Source organism: Mirounga leonina, unplaced genomic scaffold (assembly GCF_011800145.1).
Source record: "Mirounga leonina isolate KUSES-001 unplaced genomic scaffold, KU_Mleo_1.0 Mir_151, whole genome shotgun sequence".
Classification (NCBI taxonomy): domain Eukaryota; kingdom Metazoa; phylum Chordata; class Mammalia; order Carnivora; family Phocidae; genus Mirounga; species Mirounga leonina.
This window is the reverse complement of record NW_023270377.1, coordinates 914,191-929,644: the sequence shown is the minus strand read 5'-3', so window position 1 is coordinate 929,644 and position 15,454 is coordinate 914,191. Positions and strand designations below refer to the sequence as shown.

The 15,454-nt window shown below is 64.0% G+C and overlaps 1 protein-coding gene across 17 annotated transcripts in view; it reads right to left on the bottom strand.

Moving 5' to 3' along the window:
• Positions 1 to 609: 609 nt before the first annotated feature.
• The window catches only part of KIF1A (kinesin family member 1A), a 70,256-nt gene continuing 55,411 nt past the window's right edge, over positions 610 to 15,454 (bottom strand). For 13 of the 17 annotated variants that reach the window (XM_035006713.1, XM_035006719.1, XM_035006720.1 and 10 more), the window contains 11 exons: positions 9,650 to 9,764; positions 8,560 to 8,693; positions 7,732 to 7,793; positions 7,257 to 7,402; positions 6,772 to 6,972; positions 6,211 to 6,288; positions 5,287 to 5,411; positions 4,209 to 4,361; positions 3,450 to 3,642; positions 2,484 to 2,602; positions 610 to 2,155 (listed from right to left, as the gene is read on the bottom strand). In XM_035006713.1, the coding sequence (XP_034862604.1) occupies positions 2,113 to 2,155; positions 2,484 to 2,602; positions 3,450 to 3,642; positions 4,209 to 4,361; positions 5,287 to 5,411; positions 6,211 to 6,288; positions 6,772 to 6,972; positions 7,257 to 7,402; positions 7,732 to 7,793; positions 8,560 to 8,693; positions 9,650 to 9,764 (1,369 nt within the window). In that variant the 3' untranslated portion in view covers positions 610 to 2,112. Of the gene's footprint in view, positions 2,156 to 2,483; positions 2,603 to 3,449; positions 3,643 to 4,208; positions 4,362 to 5,286; positions 5,412 to 6,210; positions 6,289 to 6,771; positions 6,973 to 7,256; positions 7,403 to 7,731; positions 7,794 to 8,559; positions 8,694 to 9,649; positions 9,765 to 10,942; positions 10,967 to 15,454 lie in introns of all 17 variants that reach the window. The other 4 variants (XM_035006722.1, XM_035006728.1, XM_035006730.1 and 1 more) reach the window with 2 other exon arrangements.

The following is a 15,454-nucleotide window of genomic DNA, read 5'->3' as shown; positions in this document are numbered from 1 at the left end:
GGAGGCGGGGCTCCTGGGACCCGACTCATCCTGGCACAGCTCCCTCCCTTCCTGGTCCTCCTCCCTGCCCTCCAGGCCATTGTAAAAGCCAGAATAAGTGCTTGCTCTGGACCGTGCTGCAGCCCAGTTCTCTTCATCCAGGCCTAGGAACGTCTGGTTCCTGGATGACGTTTGATTTCAGCCTGGGGTGTGAGCCCTCGTCTGGGGGCCTCCAGGGAAGGCTACTGAGCCCTGCGCCTCACAGATGTGGTTTCCCGGGCCGTGTCTTAGTGATGGAGCTTCTCCACCCGTGGTGCCTTCCAAGCACTGGGGGGTGAGGGTAGTAGCGAGTGAAAGGGGCCACTGACACGCTGCCTGAGACGGGGTGTGGAACAGGCACGCTCAGTCTCTGCTGCCAGCCAGGCTGGGGCGGCTGGGGCGGCTGGCGGGCCAGACACCGCTGCCAGAGGCCGCTCAGGCCGGGAGCCCACCACCTAGCCCCACGTCCGCGGCGGCGCTGAAGGGGCCTGAATAACTTCTCCAAGGAGAGCCTCAAACTTCTCACCTGGCGTGGGAGCCGAGCCCACGCATCCCTGGAGGAACGCGGCTGCACACACTTCCGACCTCCGTGCACAGAATGGGGACAGGGTCCACATGTCACGTGGGGATGGCCCTGGCCGAAGGGGGGGTTTGGAACCGCTGACTGGGGTGCGACAAGGTAATCCAAACTGAGTGGAAAGGTGAGGGGTCCGTGAGTGGCGCCCCGCAGGGCCTGGCAAAGGCAGCAGGGAACAGTGTGGACCGGCTGGCCTCGAACTTGGGCCTGGAACCCTCCCCGCCGACTCTGAATGAAACCTGCTCTCAGTGGGCCATGGTGGGGACCGGGGTTTTGTGGTTTGGTTGCTCTCTTTCCTAGAGTTGGAAGAAGGCCATGTGTGCCTCTGGGTGTGGGAACAGGTCACGGAAGACCCCCTGGGCCCCGTGGTCTCTGATGCATTTCTGGCCTGGGTGTGATGCCTGGGGCAGACCCTGGCCCTGTCCGGGCTGGCCCTCGGGCATGGAGTCTGCAGAGAGAACGAAGTGAATCTCGTAACAAGAGCTCTCCGAACAGCACAAGGACAGCCCCCTTGGGAGCAGGACAGGGGGCTGACAGTGGCCCCCGCGCTGGCCTCCCTCACCTGACCCCGGGACTCTCAGAAACTCTTCTCTTGGGGCAAAGGGGGGACATCACACATTTTCTTCCCAGGAATGACCTTGAGCTCACCCCATTTCTCACAGCAGCTGGAGAAGCTGCACCCCAAACCCCTCACCGCCTGGACCATCTTGAACCCCAGCCACCAGCACCCTGCTGGCCTAGACACACGATGCCACCTGCAGTCCCTGCCAGGAGAGCCCCACAGCCCAGGTGCCCGTCTGCCTGGTCTCCCCCCACTCCCCATGCTCCCAGGGAGAGACACCTCCAGCTAGAAGACCACGCCACCCTCCGTGGCTCGGACTCCAGGCACCAGGTCCCCTGACACTCACACACACACGCCCCGGGATGAGGGCCTGCTCCGTGTGCGGCTGGGGAGAAGCCTCTGCTTGGGCCTGGCCTGGCGTACCCCCATGGTGCCAACAGGGGGTGCCCGGCCTGTGCAGACACCCCTTTACCACGGCCTTCCCTACGAGCCTTGGGGGATGTGAGTGGGAGCAAGCGGGGACAGGGTCCATCGGAATCCTACAGGTCTATGTGAAGGCATTAGAAATAAATACTTATAAATAGAACACAGTCTTATAGTTAATTTCTGAGTGGACTGTTTCAATGTCACTAACTAATGTATATTAATTATAAGTCTGTCTATGCTTAAAAAAATATCAGAACGGCGGTGATGCCCCTGTGACTTGTGCCCTCTGGCCTCTCCAGCACCTCCCAGCTCTTCCCACCCAGGGCACGCTCGGAAAGAACAAAGAACAAACGCGGCCTCTGCTGGGAGCAGGACAGGTCGTGTGGCGCAGGTCTCCGGGCCAGAGGTGGTGTCCCCAAGAGGGGACTTGCTGGCTGGCTGGTGGGGCAGGCTGGGCGCGCGTGACATGACGGGTGGTGATGAGGCCTGGGGGTGGGGCCGGCCTGCTGGCTGTCGGGAGGGCTCCGGCTCACACCCGCATCTGGGCAGACCGCCTTCTGGAGAGCTTGGACCTGCGGGAGGGTCGGGAGACAAGCTGCGGTCGGGATGCCGGCCTCCCTGCAGCTGACACCCCTCTGCTTCCCTCACCACCTGGAGAGCGACTCCCGTCCCTGTGGCTCACGGGGGCAGCCCGCCCGCCAGCCAGGGGTCCCAGGTGTCCCACCCACCGGGGCCTGACTGCGTGCCGCATTTCCACCTACGTCAGGCCGGCCCCTGGCAGACTGTACATACTGGACGTCTCGGGGATTTATACACTTTACCAGCAGCGACACCACAACGAACACTAATGTCCTCAGAACGTGCCCCCGGCCAAGGAGCAGGGGGGCGGGCGGCCCTTACCGTATGGTGCCGGCCAGGAGCGGGTTGAAGGCGTACAGCCAGTCGTGCATGTCCTTGTCGCTGCCGGCCTGCAGCAGGAGGCCCCGGTGCTCCGTGCACACAGCAAACGTGTTGGGCGTCTGCGGGGGCAGGCGGGTGGCCGTGAGAAGCCTCGAGGCTTCCCCCGGCCACCCCCCGGGGCCCGGCTAGGACCGCTCAGGAGGCAGGATGCGGGAAAGAAGGCCCCCACTCTTTGCAGCCTGCACGGCCCATTCTGACGCAGGCAGGTATGGCCCACTCGCAGAAGGCTCTGCAGTCAGGACACCCTGACTCTTTCACACCCCCGGGCTACCTCGCCGCTGCTCTGCAGCCCCCAGGATGCGTCTACCCCCCACGGGTGGAGGTTCCTTCCCCGTGACCCTGGCTCAGCAGCTGCGCCTGGCCTCTTCTGCTAAAGTCCGAGTACTCGGTGGGGCAGGTGTGGGTGGCAGGCTGAGTTCGTGCCCCCAAACCCCTACTACAGGGCATCAGAACCAGCTAGCGGGCACTGCGACTCCAGAAGGAGTCAGGGCTCCTGGCACACACGTCCAGGGCCACTGTGGCTTGGAGGGGAGCAGGGCAAAGCTTGGGGACTCCCAGGCCCACATGGCCAGCCCCGTGGGGCTGGCTGGCCCCAGGAGAAGGGGACTGGGTATTGGCCTCTCCTGAATGGGAGTGGGTCAACGCCTGTCCCCGGCCCCCGCAGGACCACAGCCCATCACGGCTGGTTGTCACCAGGACTAGGAGCCCCACGGGTGAGCAGAGAGGGACCCCCGACATGAGAGGCAAAGGGATGCTGCGCGAGACAGAACACGAGGGCCTCGGTCTGGCAGCGAGCCTAAACAGGGCCCGCAGGGGACTAGGCCCAGCTCCCCCTCCCCAAGGCCCGCTGGTGGCTTGCAGGCCTCGGCCAGCCCGGGACCCCCCATCCCGTTTCCGAGGCCGCACCTTGAGCATGGCCTGCTGGTCCTCGCTGTACTCCACCTGGGCGGTGGAGAGGTTGAGCACAAACCTCTCCACGGCATCCTTGTCACTGTTGTACATGTAGGCATAGGGACGCCGCACCACCACAAAGCGCTTGGCCCAGCCCGCCGTGTGAGGCTCCAGGAAGTGCAGGTACCCCTTCTTAGAGACGATGGGGCTGTAGGGCAGGGACAGTCGCTGGCTCGTGTGCTCCTGGCAGTCGGGGGGGTCTCCACGCGGGGCCCCCCACCCACCACCAGGACCCTGGCAGTACCAGCCACCGAGAAGGTCAGAAAGTGGGCCCCTGGGGAACAGCCAGGGCCGAGGTGTTATGGGGCACCTGGCGGAACCCCAACCCAGGAGGTCGGACACCAGAACCGCCACTTCTGGGCCTCAGTTTCCCCAGCTGTATGATGGAGAAACTGAAACAAAGCTGAAGCTGCCCCTGAGCTGGCCCTCTGTGTCATGTGACCATAGCCCGTAGACGGTGCCTTCTTAGGGCTGCCTGGGCAGACTAGTGACGTGCAGACGCACGGAAACCGTGGCTCTGCAGAGGCGCCTGCTGGGTCCCCCGCCCCAGGCCTGGCCCTGGCCCACCCTCCTCCCTGTGCCGTCCGCTCTTTCTCTGCCCCTGCCCTCGGTCGGGGGTGGCCAGCCTGTCTCCCTTGTATGGAGCTGTGGGGACAGAGCAGGCTGGGTGGTGCTTTAGAAGCGCCCCTGTTTGGGGCAGGGCCCCCCACACACCTGACCCGGATCTCCTGGATGTCGGGAACCAGCAGGCGCTGGGGCTCCTTGTCCGCCTCCGTTGCCCGAGCCGGGGAGGGAAGCTTCTTCGGATCTGTCTCTGGCACTGGTTCGGGCTCTGGACTGGCCGGCCGGGAGCAGGGCTGAGGGGTCCTGGGAAAGCAAAGTCGAGCCTTTGCATTCCTGCAAGGAGACGCCTCGCTGGGCTGGGGCGCCATCCTGGCCGGGGCTTCCTCCCACCACCAGCATCACCCCCTCGGGGCCGCCACGAGCACCTCTCAGGGTCCACCCAGCCGCACCCACAGCTGGAGTTGGGGGGTCTGGGCCACCTGATTCCAGGGCTGCGCCAGGGTGCCAGGGAGGGTCCCCCGACAGAGGCAGGGCCAGCTGCGTGAGATCCACGGCCCCTCTCCTGCGGGACCTTCTGCTCCCCGCCCTCATGAAAGTGGCCCCTCTCTCCAGATCCCCAGCGGAGCTGAGTCTATTGCCACGTCCTCAGGGGCCATCCACACAGGGGCCTGCTGGGCCCAAAGGGCCTGACCGATGGCCAGTGAGGCCTGTCTCTGGGGAGGCCCAGAGGGCTTGATGCCTTTCTTGTTTTACAAGCAAAACGTGGACACCTTGAGGGATTTAAAATGTAAGGGCTCAGCGGGCTAGTAAAGCTGGGGGACTGGGCAGATGGCAGGCCGTCCTGTCAAGGCCGTGGGCCATGGGTCTCTGGCTCTGCTTTGTCACCTTTTATCCTACTGAGTATTGTATGAGCGCTTCCCCCTGAAAAGGGTTTTTGTTCTGTGCCATTTGACCCATTCCTGGCTTTAGTCCCCACAACACTTTGAATCAATGTTTCAGCAGAAAACGTCCTTGGAAGAGTAAGACAACTAGAGACCGGATGGGGGCCATGCCAGCCAAGGCAGGGTGCGGGGCAGACCCCCTCCACCTGGCCCTGCCCTAGACGTGTGCGGCCGTCCCTGCTCGCTTGTGCCCGCCCTGCCCCCACACTCTGCACTTGAGCTGCAGCCACCATTAGTCATCGGTTCCTGGCACTGGGAACTTCTCCAGGGGCCTGGAGCTCGCTCACCTCAGCTCAGCAGCTCCGTACCGCCCTTCGACCAGAGAGGGGCAGGTGGAGGAGGGGGTGAGCGTGGCCGTCCCCAGAGGGGACATGGACGGGTCCCGAAGCAGGGTGACAGACATCTCAGAGAGCTGTGAAGAAGAGTGAGCCTTTTGTAGGTCATACCCCAGCAGGGGCTAATTCCTCTACCTCGGCTCACATTTTACCTCCATTAGGGCACCCCCCATCCCAACTGCAGGCCAGACCCTCTTCCCAGCCTCCCCCGAACCTCTCCCAGCCCCACACACCCCGGCCTGCTCTTCCCTGCGCTGCGGGCTGTCTTGCCTCAGGAGGGATTTGTGACCGCTAGGCTCCAAAGAGCGAGCAAGGACCACAGTGGGGTCAGGAAGGCTCTGCCAAGGTGCAGGCTCTGAGCCCCGACTATATCCTGGGCAGCCCGGGAGCTGTGGTGAGAGGCCCTTCCAGGCAGAGAGGGAGGCTAGTGCAAAGGAGGAAGGCGGGACGCGGCAGGCCGTGGGCCAAAGATGAAGACCGGTGATGGGCCAGAGGCTGCAAGGAGGCTGTGCACGGCAAGCCCTGCGCCAGGGTGGGTGGGGGAGGCACAGGAACGGCCCCCCGGTAGAGGAAGGACAGCTCCGGGGACGCAGCATGAGCAGCCCAGGACAGAGGCAGCGGAGTGAGGGCCAGGTGGAGGGAGCAGGGAGGGGACTGGGTGGGCCTGGCCTCGACTGGCCCCGACTGGCCCCGAAGGCCCCGAAGGCCCCAGCACTCCACGGACCCCACACACAGACCCGGCTCCTGGCCTTGGCTATGCGGTGTTCCTTTAGGCTGTGACGGTATGTTTCTAAGAAAACCCTGATTTCCTTCCCTGAATAGGGGTGCAGAGTTTTCTTGGTGACAAGAGCCCCGCAGGGGCCCCTCGCTGCCCACCTTGCTCTCACTGGCACTGATGCAGACGTGATTGTGGGTGTACTCTCTGTTGAACGTGTGCGTGAGGAGGCGTAAGCACTGCAACGAGAGCAAACATCCGGTCAGGAAGTGCCTAGGACCTGGCTTGGCCACAGGCACGGCCCCTGGGTGTGGAGGACTGGCTGAGGGCCCGGGCTCAGCAGCTCAAGGTAGGCAGCAGCTCCATCCTCCAAGGTGATGGGTGAGCCAGGGAAACCTCTGGGAGCAGGCCCCGGGCCCAGGGCAAAGATGGGGGGCTGCATTGCCCAGTCTAAGAGATCTTCCCAGTGGCCCGTTGAGCCACAGAAAGAGCCAGCTCTGGATAGAGGGGGTGAGCTCCCCATCAGCACAGGTATTCAAGGAAGCAGATCACTGCTTGGGGGAGGAAGCTGTGAAAGGCTGCCAAATCCGATTGTGGGTGGAGTGAGGGGCAGGCAAGGGGCCTCTGTGGACCCCTCGTTCCCCCCTCCTGCTCTGATAGGACAAGGCTGGGTCACCAGAGCCCTGGAGGGGCCGGGGTCAGTGCAGTGCTGCCTGAGCTACCTTGACGGCTAGCTCCCGCTGTCTCTCGCTGGGGGCCTCCGGAGGGGACGGCCGGCCCTCGGCTGAGAGCGGGGAGCAGGGGCTGGACGAGCCGTGGGACGCGGAGTCCTCGCTGGAGGCGGGGGACGGCGCCTCGGGGCCGGGCCGCTGGCTGGTCTCCAGCTTCTCTCGCAGAAGGAGGTAGTGTCTGGTCTTCTCCACCTGCACGAGGGACAGGACGCACTCGGCCGCTGCGCCCCAGGGCGCCGGGACCCGGGAGAGCCCACCCACCGCTCCCCTGGCCGCGCTGCGGACGCGACTGGGCCTGGAGGCCCCCCGGCCGCCGCCGAGGCGGAGCGGGGTGCCCTCCGTCCTGCGTCTGCGGCCCCAGCGCCCGTGCACTGAGCGGACGGACACTCCCGCTCCTGCCGCAGCTGCCTCCCAGCACCCTGCTTCCCAGCGCACCTGCCGCCTGGGCCGTCCGTGCCCGCTGCGTGCAAGCTCACCTCCTGCAGCAGACTCAGCTTCTCCAGCTCCCACTGGTGGTCCAGGATGAGGCTGTCACTCCGGGGCCTCCAGCCCGCCAGGTTCTCCTCGCCGCGGACGTAGGCCACAGATGTATCGAGCACTCGCCTTCGCCGCCGCTGCATCCCTAGAAAGGGGACCCTGGGCTGGCCACATCCCTGCCCTGGCACCAGGCCCTGGGCTCAGGGTGGGGACTTTTCCACGGAGGGAGGCTGGTCCCCCCGGGGAGCGCCTCGCCCACAGGAAGTCATCCAGCACGGTGGATGAGGCCACCCCCAGCGCTGCCTCTCCCCTCACTGTCCTCTGGCCCCGCAGATCCACACATGAGCACGTGGGTCTCGAAAGGGAGGGCCCCCCAAAACAGCAGCTTGGCTGAGCCGACCTGAGTGACCCCAGGGAAACCTGGCTCCCTGACAAAGTGCCGCCCCCAGCAGAGAGAGCAGGGCAGAGGCCTACCTGGGCTGCCGGCATCGGCAACGTGGCACAGACTGAGCTCATAGATGCCCGTCACGCGGTTGCTGCAGGAAGCAGAGGGGGGACGTGGGACACTAGGCACAGCAAGGGCCTGTCAAAGGCACGTTGGGCACGGTCCCACTGCACACCCATGCCGGTGGCCTGGCGTGGGGGGCCCTGAGCTGCAGCCCTGACCCCTCCGGGCCCCCTTCGGCTGAGCGCACACAGCCAACCTTGTCATGGAGGTGGGCCCAGCCGGCAGGCAGTCGCCCATGCTCACCACGTGACCCCGGATGCCTGGGTCATAGCCAGCCAGGCCGCCACGTCCTGAACCCCACACTCCGTCTTCCTGTCTGTGCCCCGAGTGTCCTGCACACTGGGGTCCACGAGACCGTGTGGGGAGCCTCACTGAAGGTGAGCGTAGGTGGCTTAGCCCCGGGCCTGACATTCTACTCCCTTGGGTGCTACCAGCGTCCAAGAGGCAAGAGGCTCTGTCCAGAGCGTGCTTTTCCCATCCCAGGCCCCCGGTCCTGCTGGCATGATCCCTGAGGTCCCTGGGGAGGAGGTCTCTCAGCCATGGGGACGGAGTAGGGCCCCAGGACCACTGACAGGAGGGCGCCAGGGCAGGGGACTGATTGGGAGAGTGGCCAGTCTGCCTTCTCATCCGGGCTGGCCTGCAGCAGGCCTGTCACTCGAGCCTCTGCTGGACACTCCCCGCCACTCCCCATGCAGAGTCCAGACAGCAGCACCCCCCACCCCCCGCCGTGGGCAGCCTCACCTCTCCCAGTCATTCCCTGTGCAGCCCCCCGCCGCCCCCACCCGCAGGCTCACCTCTCCGAGGCCCGCAGGCTCCCACTGCCAAACAGGTTGCGGATGGAGCGTGAAGCAGGTAGCTTGGCATCCCGAGAGTAAAAGACCATGCAGAAGTCCTTGGTGATGATGGCTGGCTGGGTGCAGTTCTCCATCTGCCATGGGGGGCAGGGGCGGGGCTCAGGCACATGAGCACCCCCACAGGACCCGGGCCCTAGACCCCCTTTTAACCACCGATCGGCAGCCTCAGACCTTCCTGGGCCCCTGGCATGGCCCCAGACCCAGGTGGGAGGTCTCGGCTCCCCCTGTTGACTCCTGGGGGAGAGTCAGGGCCCCACCTCCCGGGTTGCAGAGGGCCAGGGGTTGGTGCCTGGGACCCCGAGGATCCCAGACACGGGCCCTAGCTGCCTCTCCATGGGATCAGGAGACACCCTCCCGGAAACATCAGTGAGAATGGAAGCAGTTCCTGGCTCTGCACCCGCATTCTCCTCTCCGTGACTTCCCAGGGCGCTGACGGGCTGTGTCTTACACAGCTGGCTCTTTTGTTTTCCCGAAGCTCAACAGCATCCCGACAAAACCTGTGTGTGCCGGGGCCTTACTGGGTCAGAGCCCTGGCAGAGTCTCCCCAACAAACCACCATCCCAAGAGGCAGTCAAGTGGGTCCCCATATCACAGCTGGAGTTTTAGGCTCGGAGAGGAGGTGGGTGCCTTTGCCGTCCCTGTGCCCCCGGCTGCCGACCCCGAACCTCCTAATGCCTCGATATTGCACCCAGCTAGCAATGCCCGTGCTCCCAGCCTCCCCCAGAGCTTCGAAGGGAACGTACAGCCCAAGACCCCAGGGTGGGGTCAGCAGGCTTCTGTTTTCAGCCTGTCTGAAGCCTGGGTGCAGCCATCCCGCAGCCCGAGGGCAAAACCGCACCCTGAAGTTAGTGGGATGGGAGGTGGGTGCTGTGAGCAGTGCCCTGGAAAGTACGGGGATTGAACAAGGACTTGACAAGTCCTCTGAGAAGACAGTAGGGTCATCTGGGGCTATCCGGGGCCACCGAGCACCCTCACTGCCCCATGGCAAGCAGCTCAGGCTTGGGGGATGGTGGCTTTGGGGGTTTCTCACCTCGATGTAAGCTGAGAGAGTCATGTAGATCTTCTCTCGGTACGGGGTGACCCGGTTGAGCAGGAGAGAGTTGTGCATGGAGCTGTCCCACGCAGCCTCGAACTGGTAGAAGGTCCTGGAAGGAAGTGGAGACAAGGTAAAACATGACAGCACGTGGGCCGCGCTCGTAGACTGGGGACATGCAGACGGACAGACACGGACAGAGACGTGTGGGCCACCGCGGGGAGAGCTGCCTGGGCGGTGTGGAGAACAGGCTCCTCCTTACTCGGGCTGGGGGGGACGGGCTCCCCTGTGCATGGACGGGTGGGGCAGCCCACAGCGCAGGCGCTGAGGCAGGAGTGGGAGAGGGAGCAGAGAAGGGAGGGAGGGAGGCTAGCGGGCTGGGACATGGCAACAAAGGGGAAGAGAGAGAGGGAGGAGAGGGGAGGTGGAGGCAGACCGAGAGGTGAGAGAAGGGGAGAGGGCAGAACGGGGACCGCCCCCTCCTGCCCTGTCTGAGTAAGGAGGGGCCAACCTGCCCGGGTTTGCCAAAACCCTCTGTGGCCCATCTCCTCCCCTTGGGGGAGGATGCTTGGAGTGGAAGCCGGGGCGGCCCATGGCAGACAGCGTCGCCCCCCGCCCCCCACCCCCCGCAGCCAGGCTCCTCTCCATTCCGCTCCAAGCAGACGTCCCCTGTCTCCATCTCTAACCCGGGAAGAAAGTGAGCAGAGCAGAAGCCCGTGGCCCAGAATCCCTTCTGAGGGCAGTTTAAGCCGTCCCTAGGAGGCCAGGATGTTAGTCCGAGTGGCCTCCGCAGTGGCACAGGCTTTCCTTGTCAACCACCGACTCTTGCTTAGGCTGGGTGCGCCTCAGAGGATCTTATGTGAGGTGGGGAATTTGCCTCGATCCACAGTGTGGCCGCTGGGCCACCCGGGCAGCACCACTCAGCACCCAGCTGCGCCCCGTTTCCGTCCAAGCATCCTCGAAGACACGGCTGAGACACAGGTCAGCACCGGCTGCCGGCAGCTGCGCGACCCCGGCGCGGCCAGGCCCCTCCCGAGAGTGTGGGGCCGCCAGGAGGGACGAGGCCACGCGGGGCGCGGCCTCCCGGCTCTCCAGGGCACGCCCCGGGGACACGGGGTGAAGCGGCGGGACGGGGCAGGGCTGCTGTTACGAACACGTCACCAAGGACAAGGGTCCAGAGGAAGGGCTGTGAGGACAGCGGGGTGACCAGACTGGCAGAGAGCGCAGGAGAAAGGAAACTGAGCAGAAGAGGACAGACCAAGCGAGTGCGGAAGAGAAAGTGAGCTGTACCTAGTGTCATTTCCGAATGAAACGCTAAAGGTGGAGGCAGCCAGGACACACACGTACACACAGAAGAGATGGACATGTCAGAACGAGCACCGTCACGCGGCCGGGTACAAGCTAACCGACAGTGAGCTGGGTGTCCGCCGGCCACCCGGGCGGCTCGTGGGGCGGTGGCTGGGGCCCCCTCTGACCCCCGGCCCCCACGGCTGCAGCCAGAGCTCTGGGTCCATGCCCAGAGGACCAGGCGGGTACCCATGGGATCATTACCGACCCCTGGAGGGACGCCCTCCGTCCCAGGGGCCCCCACGCGCCCCGGGCCCTGTGGGCCAGGCCTGTGGGCAGAGCCAGAGGTCCGCCGTAGCCCGGGCCGGACGCGTGCGGCTGCACAGCCTCGTGACCTCGGCTGTCACCAGACACCTCTGTACCCTGCTTCCCGGACGAGCCGCTGGCGGTCACTGCCCTGCCTCATGGAGATGTCTTGCTGGTTGCAGGAGCTAGTGCTGAGGGCTGGGCAGGTGGCACCAGTCTTACTAACTCTTGTTACTAGTCCTCGCCTCGAAGAGGCCCTGACCACACACTGGGGAAATCTAGCCTGAGGGTCTCCTACCCTGGTCGGCCAGCCAGCCCCAGACCCTCCAGCCTGGCCCAGAGGCTCAGCTCGCTGCCGTCCCCTCTGTCCACCTGCCTCACGTGTGGCTGAAGGAGGCTACTGTCTTCCGGCCCACCGCTAGCGCCCTGGGGTCCAGCAGGGCCCTCCTGCACCAACGTGTGCTCTGTGTGTGGCCTCCAGAACGAACTGGCCCCCCCCAGGGCAGGCTGCTACTCAGACACCAAGGGCTGGGTCCCCATCTCGCCTGGAGCCCTCACCCGTGCCTGGGACACACCAAAGGAGCCAGCCCAGTGAGGCCAGCCAAAACCCCAGGGGCCTTGCCCCAGGGCCAGATGGACTCTGCCAGAACTGGCCGGGCCGTAGGAGAAATGAGCCCACCTCCACGCGAGGCTCACTCACCGAGGCCCCTCGGAGATGCTCTTGGCCAAGAGGCCCTCAGTCGAGTTAAGATGTGGGTTTTGGGGCGCCTGGGTGGCTCAGTCGGTTAAGCGACTGCCTTCGGCTCAGGTCATGATCCTGGAGTCCCGGGATCGAGTCCCGCTCGGGCTCCCTGCTCGGCGGGGAGTCTGCTTCTCCCTCTGACCCTCCCCCCTCTCATGCTCTCTGTCTCTCATTCTCTCTCTCTCAAATAAATAAATAAATCTTTAAAAAAAAAAAAGTCGGTTTTGCTCTGAGACTCCAGTGACCCCAAATCTCTCTGAAAACTTGAACCTGTGGGTCTCACATGTGAGGGGGGGTAGGGTGGTGGGTGGGGGCCCCTTGGGCCCATGTCCACAGCCTAGGATGGCGCCTTCCACTGTGCCGTTCCCCAGGTGCCAAGATGGCCAGGGTCTGACCTGGCACAGCCATGATGCTGCCCACAGCTTGTTTCCGAACCACTGGTCAGCCCTGAACCCCAGGCAGCCTCTTGCAGAACAGCCCTTGGCCTACAGCCAGCCATGCCTCCACACGGTCAAGGGCGCCAGATCCTGGAGCCCCAGGCTGGAAGGGTCCTCAACAACACTCCTGAGCCCCTGAAGCCTCTGCAGAGGGAGGGTTCACCGGATGCCAGCAGGTACGCCTGGGATGGGGAGGGGTGGCGGAGTGGCAGCTCGCCTGCATGAGACCTACACGGCCACGGAGGGTGCTGAGCCCACGGGACATAGCCCGGGACCACTGATCGCTGCCCCCTGGTCACCCAGAGAGCTAGAGAGGGAGCCAGGGGTACCATACCAGGACCCCCACTCGTGAGCAAGCACAGGACTCTCGGGATCTCTCTGGGATCAGATCACCCCAGGAAGGGAGCACCCTCACTCTAACCCCACTGGACACCCAGCCAGTCCCTCAGATACAACTCTAAGGGGAAACGTGCAGGCCAGACGTGGGGTCCCTGGACCCGAAGTGGCAGCACCACTTGGGAACACTGCGGATTCTCAGACCCCACCCCAGACCCACTGAGGCAGAAATACTAGGGTGGGACCACCTTGTGAGCAGAGCACCTGAGCTCATGCTGGTGCTTCACCACAGTCCTGGCCCACCCCACCATCCTGCAGACTTTTCAGATCCAGACCCCCGTCAGGCCGGGACCCGAGTGTCCCTCTTCCAGGGAGGCCCTATCACAGCTCGCAGTCCTTAGCCCTTCTCTGGGACTCCCTGCAGCTGGTAGGGCATGCCTTTCCCTGTGGCAGAGCCCTAGGGATTCCTGCAGGCCCCCCCTTCTGGAAGAAAAATGCCCTCCTGCACAATTCCCTCTGCAGAAGACTGCGGGGCTCAGGAGGGAGGCACCTCTCCCCCGAGCCACCTCCAGGAGCTGTCAGCCAACATCTTGCCTCTGACCAGCTGGGGCGGGTGGGGAGGCCTGTGCTGACTCCCCCCAGTCACAGGGCGTGGGCCGCAGGAGCCCAGAAACAGGACCACCCCCAACTCAGCTCTGGGACATAGAACTTGATCCTCAAACAAGTGAGGACCCACGTGGGGAAAACTGAAAACGCTTTAAAAAGTTTTGTTGACAAAGAAAATGTCATAGGCTGTAAAATGATTTTTCCATGTCGATTCTTGCTCAGAAATCTTCAGTGGCCACCCCAGCCACAAAAGTGGCGGGCATTTCGTGTCCCCTCGGATTATGACACGGGAGCCCCCGTGTTTGCCCGGCCTGATCTAACGGGCTGTGCGCCTGCACGTGTCCCCACAGAGCTCAGGTGGGGTCGGTCCTCGTCTCAGCCGGCTGCCAGGTAGGGGCAGAGGGTCGCCCCCCCGATGTGCGGCGCCCGGCCGTTCCGCACTGGACCTGACACGCCGGCCGCACACGGCCTTCAGTGCACTTCAGACAGCTGTGAGGTGACTTGTACCCGGCGCTTGTGACGAGAGTCACAGCCACGGCGGGTTAGCGGGTGGGCAAGGCGGGCATCCTGGGGCAAACGGGTGTGTTGAGAATCTGAAAATTCAACCCTGTGCTCAGCATGATTCCACAGCTAAGAGCAGGAGAGTGGGATTCCGCGGTGCCTGTTGCGGACCCGTGCGTGGCTTGGCGGCATCACCCACCATGCCACTCTAGAGTCGTCAGACCAGAGGGAACGGAGAAATGATAAGAGGATTAAGGGGCTGAGGAGGTGAGGAGGTGAGAGAAGGAGGGGGTGAGGGAATAAGGGATAAAGGGGTGAGGGATGAGAGAGAAAGGGGTGAGGGGTGAAGCGATAAAGGGACGGGGTGAAGGGATGAGGGATAAAGAGGAGGGATATGGGGTGAGGTGAGGGGATGGGAGGATGAGGGGTCAGGAGGCGAGGGAGTGAAGGGTGAGGGTGAGTGGCTAGGAGTGAGGAGGTGAGGGGATGAGGTACGTGGCTAGTGGTGAGGGTAAGGACTGACAGGTGAGGGGTGAGGGGAGAACGAGCCCAGGACCCGCGTTTATACAGCTGTGTGCAGCCGCCCAGCTGAGAGCCTTTCATTATCTCATTTCTGTCACAGCATCTTCAAGCAGGAGCTAAATTATTTCCTTTCTGAGGGGGGAGGAAAACGAGGTTCCAGAAGCTTCTGCCACCTGTTCACACTCACACAGCTAGCCAAGGGCACGGCCAGCCAGGGCACGGCCAGGCTGCCCCAGGTCCCTGCCCCACTCCGCACATCTGGGACAAGACACTCCCTGCGCCACACCCCACCGTCCGCTAGTTCTCGGGACCGCCCCCACTGTGGCTCCCTGCCCCACAGGGCTGGGCCCCGTGAAGGGGGCTTGGGGCTCTGACCCCCATTTCCTCTCAGTGCCCTGGGCCTCCTCTTTCGGGCCAAGCCCGCTGGGGCCAATGAGCCCTCATCGGGAACTGGGGGTCTGGGCTCCCTGCTCAGGTGCAGGGGTGAGGGCCTCATGAAGTTGGGGTGCTGAAAAGGAAAACTGGTGCCCATTCCTTCCCTGGTGCCTCTTCCTGGCCACGCGGAATCGTCCCTACTTTACCCAGGAGCTTCCTGGAGGCATGTGTTGCGGGTGAGGCGGGGGCCTGAGGACCAGTGAGCACCCCTCTATCCTACTGAGCTGGCTGTGGAAATGCAAACTCGAGCAAAACATCCACACACCCCCGAGCAATGACACTGGGGTTGGAGGCTTCCACTCATCAAGGAAACAACCCTTGTCGTGGGTCCTGTCCAGCGGATGCATCCGAGCAAGGGGCTCCCAGCCCAGAGCCTTCTGAGAGCAGGACCCGGCCAGCCCAGCTCCCTGCCAGGCCTCCTCCAGCAAGCCAGCCCCACTGTCCAGAGTGGCAGGTCCCTGCTCTGGGCCTGTATGGCTGTGCCCCCTGTTTGGGAGCGGCCACCTCCACCCATGTTTCCTTGACAGGGACCCCAGGGACGGGGAGCAGTAGCCTCTGGAAACACGAGCCTGGCACATAGGTGCATACACGTGCTTGCCTTCGGGGTCACACCAGCAGGAGCCACAGCCT